A 12,116-nucleotide genomic window follows, 5' to 3' on the forward strand; every position below is an offset into this window, starting at 1 on the left:
GCCTGGCACCTACTACCATACCCCGTTCAAAGGCACTTAAATCTTTCACCTTGCCCATTCACCCTCTGAATGGCACAAATGGACAATCCATGTCTCAATTGTCTCAAGGCTTAGAAATCCATGTTTAACCTGTCTCCTCCTCTTCATCTACACTGATTGAAGTAGATTTAATAGGTGACATCAATAAGAGATCATAGCTTTCACCTGGATTCACCTGGTCAGTCTATCTCATGGAAAGAGCTGGTGTTCTTAATGTTTTGTACACTCAGTGTATGTGTGGATAACGAGTATAATCATTAATTTATATAATCAAGCAAAAGGGTTTTCCCAGGGTACCAATGTATTTTGTGTAGCCTCAATACCCTTAATACCCACCACAAGGTACAATGATACATTTTTGCCACCTAAAAGGAACTAACAACTTTGTCACAAAGATAAAACACATTTTTCTAAACTAATCCAATCAGTTAGTTCGATTTTTTTTGCACCTGTTACTCAAATGGTGGCTCCAGTTTAAATTGTTTGGTAGTCTCCTCACAATGTTCCTAACCCTGACAGTCATCATGAATGCAACTGCTGGATATCCTAACTCTGGCTGGATTCCAAAAGGAATTACAAATCACTTTGCAAGACAGCATAATGTGACTTGCAGGAAGGGTTGCAAAATTCTGGTAACTTTCCCAAATTTTCACAGGTTTTCCAGAAATCCCGGTTGGAAGATTATTGGAAAACAGGAGGGAATAAGCAGGAAATCCTTCAACCAGAATTGTTTTTCTAGGCATTTTGCAAGCCTACTTGCAGGCCTGATGTGGTCTGTAAACCATGAGTTTCAGGCCACTCTACTAGTGTAAAACTAGGCTTCAAAATAAGGCCTTATGAGATATGTAATATATTGTCATAATAAGTTTCATTTGAATGATAATATGTGCATAAACTCACTTGGAGAAAGTCTCAAGACTGAAAATGTACAATTCAACAACCATTTCTCTGTCACTAACAAATACAGTCATTGGTGGTAACTCTACAATTCACTCGGAAAGACAAGGTACACTGGAAAATTATATTGGTGGCATAGTTTAGTTGGGAAGGGGCTTTCAGATAGTTATTTTTGGTCACCCGTGAGTGGAAGTGTAGTGGTCGAAGTACATTTCAAATCAAATCTAATCAAATTGTATTTGTCACAAACACATGGTTAGCAGATGTTAATGTGAGTGTAGGGAAATGCTTGTGCTTCTAGTTTCGACAGTGCAGTAATATCTAACAAGTAATCAAACAAATTCACAACAACAACCTTATAAACTCAGCAAAAAAAGAAATGTCCTCTCATTGTCAACTGTGTTTATTTTCAGCAAACTTAACATGTGTAAATATTTGTATGAACATAAGATTCAACAACTGAGACATAAACTGAACAAGTTCCACAGTGGGTACAACATCTCCAATACACTTCCTAATAAACTAACTCACCGAGTCAGCATATAAATTGATGTTACTGTCTGAGGCTTCCCGGAACATTTTCCAGTCCACGTGAACAAAACAATCTTGAAGCGTGGATTCCGATTGGTCAGACCAGCGTTGAATGGTTCTAGTCACGGGTACATCCTGTTTGAGTTTCTGCCTATACTGTAGGAAGGTACGATCAAGATGGAGTCGTGGTCAGATTTGCCAAAGGGAGGGTGGGGGAGGGTGGGGGAGGGCCTTGTACGCATCGCGGATGTTAGAGTAGCAGTGGTCCAGTGTTTTGCTCGAGTCGGTACAACAGTCAATGTGCTGGTAGAATTTAGGTAATCTTGTTCTCAAATTAGCTTTGTTAAAATCCCCAGCTACAATAAATGCAGCATCAGGATATATGGTTTCCAGTTTACATAGAGTCCAGTGAAGTTCTTTCAGGGCCATCGAGGTATCTGCTTGGGGGGATATACACAGCTGTGACTATAATCGAAGAGAATTCTCTTGGGAGATAATGCGGTTGGCATTTGATTGTAAGGAATTCTAGGTCAGGTGAACAAAAGGACTTGAGTTCCTGTATGTTGTTATTGTTACACCATGAGTCGTTAATCATGAGGCATACACCCCCGCCCTTCTTCTTACCAGAGAGATGTTTGTTTCTGTCGGCACAGCGCATGAAGAAACCCGGTGGTTGTACCGACTCTGACAACATATCGCGTGTGAATCATGTTTCCGTGAAACAGAGAATGTTACAATCTCTGATGTCTCTCTGGAAGGCAACTCGTGCCCTAATTTCATCCACCTTGTTGTCTAGAGACTGGACATTGCCGACTAATAGGCTCGGAAGCGCTGGGTGGTGTGCTCGCCTTCTAAGTCTGACCAGGAGGCCGCTCCGTCTGCCTCTCCTCCGGTGACAACGTTGTTTTGGGTTGGCCTCTGGGATTAGATCCAATGTCCAAGGTGGGGGTTCGAACAAAGGATCCGCTTCGGGGAAGTCGTTTTCCTGGTTGTAATGCTGGTAAGTTGACGTCGCTCTTATATTCAATAGTTCTTCCAGACTGTATGTAATAACACAAAATAAATAATACAGAAAAAATGAATTACTCCATAGTTTCCTAAGGCCTTGAAGCGAGGCGACCATTTCTGTCGGCGCCATCTTGAAATATTTTTGCCACTTACAAGGAACAAATGGATTTGTCACTGTTGTGGTACTAAGTATATAAAGGCAAAAAGCATGTTTTTGTACCTGTGGAGAAAGGTACTATCTGAGGTATGAGCCGGGGTACTTTCATTTACATATAACTAAAAGTACAAAGGAGGACCTTACAGGGTACCACCCCAGTGACAAGCGGTTATACCCTTTAAGGAACACATCTAATTTCTGAGTGTGTAGCCAGAGACAAAACAGTTGCAGGGCCAAAGTCAATTGGAAGTTATGTTGGTATACTTAAAAGTGTTTTTTAATGAAGTTTACAAAATACATTATACATGATTACTAGATATGTTGCCAATGAGTTATGAATTATATATAATGCATTTGTAAGGGAATCCCAATAGTTAAGCCCAATATATAGACCATATGAACTAGTAATACATGTTTTAAGGAGAATTTGACATGAGCCAATTTGTACAGTAAGTTCCCTGCATCATAGTAGCCGATAGGTTTCTGTAAATTTGCAGTAAATTACTGGCAAAACAGAAGCCAGTAGATTTACAGGACTTTTACTGTAACACAAATTTAAAGCATATTATTGGAACACCTGAATACAGTTACATGCTATATTTCTAGAATGTACAGGACATTACTAGAAGCATAGTGATTGGTAAACTGTTGCAGATTTACAGTGTAGGCAGCTAGTGCCAACAACAGCAGTATTTCTATTACATGTCAATACTGTCAATACCAGTTTTTTTTATTTGTATTTCACTGGCCTGAACTGCAATTCATGTAACCTATTGTGTAACAGTTTAATTAGAATTCATGCATTTTGTATTTTCGAACACAGAAATGCACAACATTGACTGACCAGGTGAATCCAGGTGAAAGCTAGAGTATGATCCCTAATTGATGTCACTTGTTAAATCCACTTCAATCAATGTAGATGAAGGAGAGGAGACACGTTAAAGAAGGATTTTTAAACCTTGCGATATGTATTGTGTGTCATTCAGAGAGTGAATGGGCAAGACAAAATATTTGTGTGCCTTTGAACAGGATATGGTAATACATGCCAGGCAAATCGTTTAGTGTCACACACCACAACACCACTGGATTGGGTGTTCCTGATGTTTTGTTTGCTCAGTGTGTACTTGCAAGTAGCATGCTTAACTACAACATTCTCGGTAACGGTAACATCATCTTTTTACTTGCAATAACTGTGGTATATTCTTGTTTAGCTTAGTTTGCACTGACTGTAAGTCGCTCTGGATTAGAGCGTCTGCTAAGTGACCAAATTTAAATGTAAAAATGAACAATTGCAAAGCACACTGCTGGGTATTATTCTAATGACCTCCGCCCCCAAATAAGGCCACATTTTATCAAAATACAAATAGTTTGAGGGCAGAACTCATTAGAATAATCACCAGCAGGGTACTTTGCAAATGCTCATTTAAATGTTGGTAATTTAGCAGACGCTCTTGTCCAGAGCGACTTACAGTCAGTGCATGTAACTTAAGGTTAATTTAAGGTTAATAAAAAAACATATCACAGTCATAGCGAGTACAACGTTTCTGTAACCGTTACTGGGAATGTTGTTGTAGTTAATCATACATTGGTCTAAAAAAAATGCTTTATTTGTTACAAGATACCTTTAGGATGGATCTCTGGCTAGTGATTGTAATATTCACAGTAAATTGCCACCAGCTTTCTGTGAGTTACTGTAAAATGCAGAGCAATGACATAGTACAATACTGTAAAATGTGCCTACTATACTGTAAGAAAGTTAATGTTACTGTAATCATGTTGGTATTTTACTGTGATTACATGGGATTAGTGCAAGCAGGTTGGCTGCTAGGTATTTGTATATTACAGAATATTTATGAATATTTGGTGTTTTATATCCTTCACACTTCTAGAGGCCTTAACAAATGCTTCCAAACTGACTGTGATTACAGGGAAAAACAGATCAAAAGGAAACTGCTTAATATTCAACCATTAGAGGTTTAAGACCCGCTGTGACTCTGATCTTTTCCGATATAGGTTAAATTGTTGGGTCACTACCATATATCACTTAAATTGGTACAGCTCTCTCACTTACGGGTGCAACAAGTATAGCCTCTTACAAGGCACGCCTCCAGATTTCTTAATGAGCCACAATAATACCATGCACCACAAAAGGTTTTTGGCACTCCAAATGTACAGAATGGTACTGTATTCTGTGGGGGTGATACTTAATTACAGTAAATTTCTGGCAGGCAGTAAGTTATTGTAGATTTACAGGACAAATATAAAAAAAACAATTGTATGATACTGTATTCTGTGGGGTACAGTATTCTCACTACTGGGTGTAACAAATATAGCCTCTTAGAAGGCACGCCTTAAAATATCTTAATGAGCCAGCGATTCTTTCCCCTCCCACAACTTTTTTCCACAATGCACCATAGTTTACAGTATGATGCAATTTTACAGAAGTGTAGCGGTGCCCCCATAATACATTGCTCTTTACAGTACTGTACTGTAATACAGAACTACAGCAGCTAATTGTGAAAGTTTTGCTGTAAATTTACAGCAATGTGTTAGTGTTAATGTAGAATCTAGTAATTTGAAGTAGGTCCTGTTTGACATGTAGTCTGTGAAATATTAGGACTCCTGTGAACCACCCCTCAGCTGCAGCTCTGTGGGGGCCAATGCACTGGCTGAATTCTGAATATGCACTCCTGGTGTAGGATAGTATAGTGGAGGACAGAGCCTGTTTTTTTTGTCCACCTGTTCACACTGACAACTCCAGCTGTCACACACAGGGACAATGGAGAAGAGGGGGTGTGCTCTGAATAGAAAAAATAAACTGGAGACCTCCCCAAAGACTCGTCATCTGCATTTGACAGGAACTCTTCCGCCCCCACCCCCCCAACTCACCGCCCCTTTCCCTTTCTCCCTCCTTTTCTCTCTCTTCTCTCCATAATCGTCCTCCTCTCCCTGTTGCTCTCCGCAGGGTAATTTGTCCACTAAATAACTAATTAGGAGTTTTAGTGGGATTTTGTAAAACTGATTTTTTTCTATGTTTTTCTTCATCGATTAGCATTTACTTATATAGGCTATCAGCTCAAATGTTTCGCTCAGATAGGTTTCACTAAACTTGTTGTTCAGTCTATGTTGTTATTACGAATTAGAATACTAGAATAGGTATGAACCTTCTTATGATGGTCCAAAGGTCACTCATGTTGGTCAAGGAGTTGGTCAACCATGGTTTGCCAGTGCTGTGATAAGATATTGTATAAAACAATGAATGTGAAGAATTTAGATAGCCAGACAGTTTTAGAGGAATGATTCCATACATTTTTCAAATGAACTGCCGATATGCCAACATTTCATTTAAACAATGCAGTAAATCCACAGCCATACATACACTGGCTCAAATCAGTTGATGATAGGTCTTAGACAAGTTGTAAATGCAACAAAGACGGATATTGTATCATATAATAGTACTCACAGCTTTCCAAGAAAACAAAATCTGAGACATGTAGACCTATGGTCTATTTACATATATTTTAGAGGCTATTTATAAAGAAAAATTGTATAAAACCCATATAAACTGTACTTATAATTATATGACAATATTTTAGGTTGACTATAATTCCATTACACAATTTCTGATACATCACATGCCTTACTTTTATAAGTAAAAGCAGGAAATGCATCAGTTATGCCTCTACTGTCATTCATTCCAATTAGACTGGTTCAGGTTTCTCCCTGACTAAGATGGCTGCCATTTTCGTACCATTACCATTATGGAACTAGACTCTCTAGTAATTTAACTGGTAAAAGGTTATACAGTCACTACTGATGGACACCCCACCCCCTCTTTCTGTAATGCATGCATTCATTCTGTCTATTAGCCTACTGTATTATTATAGGCTACTGTATTTAGGAGAGTGATAGGGGGAAAGGGTGGAGAGCGCGAGAAAACAGCAATTCACACAGAACACAGAGACCCCAAGTAGCTTAACAAATGAGTGGCTCACCCAATGTCCATTCATGTCCCCCCTCAGCCCACAAGCCTATTAGGCAAGCATCCCTCCTTGAGCCATTCACTGTCGACAACATGTGGAGGCATCGCTATAGCAACCAGTGGCTATGACATGTGCAACAGACAGGGACTCCTAAGGGCTGAATAAAAGGAGTGTCTCAACCATATATGATCTCAAAAAACCCAACCCCTCTCCCCTTCTTTTCATTGGGCACAGAGGCGCTGAAAGGACCCGCTATAGGCATCTGCAGATTCTTACGAGGCTCGGAAAATCAGGCGGGCATATCACCTCGTTCGTTCTCCTCCTCGTTATTTTATTTTTCTTCTTCTCAATCTTCGTGCGCGAGCATTGGTAGCTGCAGTCTTTTGTTGGCGAGGGAGGCGCACCGGACACTGGTAACTTTTGGGGAGGAGAGGTTAGAGTGCGAGGCTGGTTGCGCGCTGGCCACACTGGAGCTGCGGTAGTTGCACCTGCTCTCTGGAATACAACACATATTTCCTATGTATTGCAAACCATCTGACTTGCGGATCAACATGGATTTTGGTAATTATTTTCCAGCTTGTGTTCCATTTTGGCTGGTGCTGCTACAACTAGTCTAATGCAGCGGGGAGACGTGCACGTTGCACACTTGTCTGGAAGGCATGTATAGGCTAGGCTATCAGTTTTATGTGGAATTAGATTATATATATTTTTTTCATTAATATTTTGACCGCTGCTTTTGTTTCTGTAATTGATTGCATTTCAATTGATTTGCAATGCTTGCGTGAGTTGCCTCATTTCGTCACTCTGTCGATGCTCCAGTTACCGGAAAGATGCTATAGTGTCCGGGAAGAAATTTAACAACAACAAAAATAGTTCAAATTTAGACGGGGATGATTAGTGCTGTAGTAGGCTAAAGTGTTTTAGGCCTATTTTAAGTTAGAAGCTAACAGGTGTTGAAAATATAGAAAATGTGTTTGCTTTACAGCAGCAGAGCGGGAAGTGTCCAATCGTCACATCTGTATAGGGAAGATAGAAAGTTTTCACCTGAAAGCTCATTCCCTGGATACCATTGGAATTAATTGATGAACTAAGCACATTTAGTTTTTGAGAAGATCATTGTCTTCCATTTGCGAGTTGTTACATTTAAGTAAATTTTGCATAAAACGTTTGGGGATATTTCTTTACGACCTTTGCTATTTCTAAGCATTTATTCGGTTGGTTTATTCTCTACACACAGAAATTGATTTGAGATAGGAATATAGGCTTATTTTTTTAAATTACAGTTGATTGGCAAAGCAATTATTTAGAATAAAAAATGAAAAGCCGTATGGATTTAATTTGGCAAAGGTTCTTATTAACCGCATTAACACTTTTGTATAACTTTTAATTGAGAAATTCTTGTATATTGCAAAATGTGAAATTATTGTTTGATTTGACTTAATCAGACTGGAAAATGGCTGAAATTGATGGAATAAGTGATCACAGGCCTGTGACCTTTATCTCAGTCATTTGAATAAGCCAGAGCTACCAAAATCCATCTGCCCTTTGTCTTCAGCTAGATCTACTAATCCTAGGGAGGGAGGGAGGGAGAGAGGGAGGGAGGGAGAGAGAATAAGTGAGTGTAAAAACTTCACTGAGCATCCTTTTCCGATGCAAGAGAATTTCAAGAAGACTGTTTTCATTCAAGGTGATAAGCAATTCAAGGTGAACTAAAAATAATAATAATAATAATTCTGATTCTGGTACATATATAAGAATATAAGAGATTTCCTTAAGCGTGCTATTCCTAATTGCACACGTTCCCCATCAATCTAAAGGCAAGTCAGTTAAGAACACAGGCATAATTACAATGACGGCCTACCCCGGCCAAACCCGGGCCAATTGTGCGCCGCCCTATGGGACTCCCAATCATGGCCGGATGTCATGCAGCCTGGAATCGAACCGGGGACTGCAGTGACCGCTCATGCACTGAGACTCAATGCCACCGCTGCGCCACCCGGAAGCTCAAATACGCTTGTCAATAATCATAATGGGATTTTATGTTATAATGTTAATATTTTTGACATACATGAAAATGATGATCTGCAAACAAATCAATGTGATTTATTTGTTTATTTTTTTTAAATGGTTGTTTGGTTGTTTAAATGTTTTTTTTTTTTTTTACTTAGTTGACTACCTCTGTTTACGTTTCTCCATTCACGCTAATTAACAAAAACTCCTCTCTGGCGTAAAATGGGAGTCCTCTCCCTCTTCCCCTCAAGAGAATATGCTCTTCGTTTGTTATCTTTATCCTCTTAGATACATCTGGAAAGGACATATTGAGGGGAGTGAAGATTATTTAAATCTGCATTTTTTTGCTAGAATCAATTAACAGTTTCCTACAAAATATATTTTATTCACTGTATGTTGTCATTATAGCGGTTTTATATAATTTGAAGTTATATACCAGAATAATATTTTGACTATAGCACAGTGTAATATTGTTGTAATTATGGCATATTTTTATACCATAAAAGCACAATCTGTGATTTTTCTCCCCAACTTTTAGAAAAGCAAACATGAAATAAACACTAGATATGTCACAATATATTTTCATGTTAATTGAATTCAAACTAATTATTTACTGTCATGTAAACTAAGAACATTTATTTTCATGGAGTCCCTCTTCATGTGGCTTGCTTAGAAGTGTTAAGCTGGTGGAGAGAGAGAGAGAGAGAGAGAGAGAGAGAGAGAGAGAGAGAGAGAGAGAAAGAGAGAGAGAGAGAGACAAGGGGTGGAAGGGCTGCTGTAGTAGACTAAAGCTACCTTCCTACAGTTTCATATGCACATACCAAGCCTCAACAATCCAGCTTACACTTATCCTTATCTATCATATGTAATCATTTCCCTCATATTCAATCTGTCAAAGGATAGCATTGATGTAATAGCTCAGAGGGAGCCAAAGCTTTGTTTCACTCATATACTGTATGTTCTCTGCGGTTTATTAAAGGACTTGTTTTAGACCTCTCTATTGGTATCAAATCCATTTGACTGTTGATTGAAGCAGTATTTCCGAGTCACATCCATTGTAATTAACAGAAACACACACACACACACACACACACACACACACACACACACACACACACACACACACACACACACACACACACACACACACACACACACACACACACACACACACACAGCTAACCTTGTGGGGACACACAATTCAGTCCCATTCAAAATCCTATTTTCCCTAACCCTAGCCCGTACTCTTACCCTAACCTTAACCCTAACCTTAAACCAAAAACCTAACCTTAAACCTAACTCTAAACCTAACCATAGCTCCTAACCCTAACCCTAAAACTATCCCTAGCTCCTAACCCTAACCCTTAACGTAATTCTGACCCTAACACTAATTCTAACCTTAACCTCCCTAGAAATAGCATTTGACCTTGTGGGGACTAACAAAATGTCCCCAGTTGGTCAAATTTTGGTTTGTTTACTATTCTTGTGCGGTCTTCTGGTCCCAACATGAATAGTTAAACATGTACACACACACACACACACACACACACACACACACACACACACACACACACACACACACACTCATCAGACACTCATCAGACCTGCATGGTAATCAGTGTGAGGATATAAGCAAAGAACTCAGCATTCATAAAGTCACCAAAGGTTAAGGTGTTCATGCATTATAATTATGAATGTATTTATTTTCTGATACAAATTATAGATGCTGCTAAATGTGTACCTTACCCTTTTGCTCCCTAGGACTAAGTACCATGTTTCAGCAGTTGATGATTGTTTTGTGCTTTTGATTTGATTGAAGTTGAAAACCCCTCTTTAATTCTGATTGTTGGATATTTGAGTGCATTGAATAGATCGAGGTAGACAGGATACTTGATGGAGTTGGGTTGCTAGTCCAAAGTCTCTGCAGTGCATTTGGGTTCATATTCTATTAAAAAGTGCTAAAACCTTCCCAGGGGTCCATGCACTTACTGAGACCCAGCCAGGCAGCCACACAGGGACCTGTGAGACAATACCATGCCAATACCAAGCTATTCTCTTGGGCTTAGCTCTGACCACCGGGGAGGGGGTTAACAACATCTCTGAAAGGCCCATTCTAGTGGGCTTCTGCTGGGTACACACAATCTAAGATCCCGCTTTCAGGCGCTCCTAGCCATTAGCTCAGGGGCCTGGGCCAGGGCCTTAATTCAGCCAAACTCAAGGCTGGAAGGCTATTAGTGAAAGATTTTACTGTCCAAACCTCCTGTAGCTGCACAATGGCAGGTCTCCCCATGCCAGGGCAAAATGGGCCTAAATGACTATAGAGCAGCCAGTGTGTGGGCTGGACAGGAGAGAGTAATAGAGCTTGAGGGAGTTTGAATGCACATTATAAAACTACTATTATTGTAAAGTAATGAGTGGGGTGGGCAGGAAGTTAATCTAGGTGGGGATGAGTGGGTGTGGGTGGGTGGGATAGACAGGGAGGGAAATACTGTGCGAATTTGTTTCTGTATTTCTGTAAGACAAATGACAGAAATCCCAAGGCTTTTCTAATATGGAGGTTATGCTTTTCCTTTTGCTGCCAGATTTATGTCCATTTCCGTGTTTGTAAATTTTGTCACTGGTGTGTACAGATGTAGGATCTTAATTTGATCCAGTTTGCTACAGCAGGAAAATAATTATACAGCAACAAGAAACGTGAATTATTATGTGGATTATAATTCATGGACATTTTTGTAGGGTTGATACATTGTTCGTATGGGAAAATCAAGTTTGACATTTCTATGTGAAAATTACACATTCCAGAAGCCTTTTTAAACCTCAAAACACTTTACGTTTAACATTCAACATCTGTATGTGTGTGCGTGCAGATGTGTAGGGCATTTTCTCATCCCCTTTTTTCTCTCTCTCTTCCCAGAAGGGCAGCTTGAGACAGATCCCGGTGGTCAAGGAGAGTCATCTGGAGTCTGGTCAGTTCATGGTCTTGACCATCATCTCCATGGTCCTGATCATTGGGGCGCTGGCAGTGTCTGGCTGGCTCTTCTGCCTGCGCCACCGCTCCCACCTCCAACTGAAGGAGAAACTAGCCAGCCTGGGGACTGACACCAGCGCTGATGCAACCGCAACCTATCAGGTGAGAGGAGCCTCCTCGGCATCAGCTAATCACAGTGCAGCCGCTGAATGCTCTGCTGATAGAGAATTCACTCTGGTCCCGGTCCCTGACGCTAGCCTTATTCTGATTGGTCTGCAGGGACACGTAGTTGTTGTGTTTTGAATTACTTGATTTGAAGGGAATGTCTGGTTGGTTTTGTCACATTTGTAACAGTTGTTTGTAAAATGTCTCTTTGTTCATGATAGAGCTAGGTTGAGATTTATTAAGGGTGGTTATCAATAGAATGTAAAGTATGTAACGTTTCTGTAACCTAATTGCAAGATTACCCATCATTTGATTTTGTATTATGGAAAAATGTCATTTGTGATTTGGTTGTTATTTT

General features: G+C 39.8%; 1 protein-coding gene across 4 annotated transcripts in view; it reads left to right on the plus strand.

The window, feature by feature from the left end:
• LOC115154194 (receptor-type tyrosine-protein phosphatase N2) overlaps positions 1 to 12,116 on the plus strand; it is a 312,884-nt gene that overhangs the window by 259,586 nt on the left and 41,182 nt on the right. For all 4 annotated transcript variants that reach the window (XM_029700209.1, XM_029700191.1, XM_029700198.1 and 1 more), the window contains one exon: positions 11,540 to 11,755. In XM_029700209.1, the coding sequence (XP_029556069.1) occupies positions 11,540 to 11,755 (216 nt within the window). The remainder of the gene's footprint in view (positions 1 to 11,539; positions 11,756 to 12,116) is intronic.

The sequence above is a fragment of the Salmo trutta genome, chromosome 2 (assembly GCF_901001165.1).
Source record: "Salmo trutta chromosome 2, fSalTru1.1, whole genome shotgun sequence".
Taxonomy (NCBI): domain Eukaryota; kingdom Metazoa; phylum Chordata; class Actinopteri; order Salmoniformes; family Salmonidae; genus Salmo; species Salmo trutta.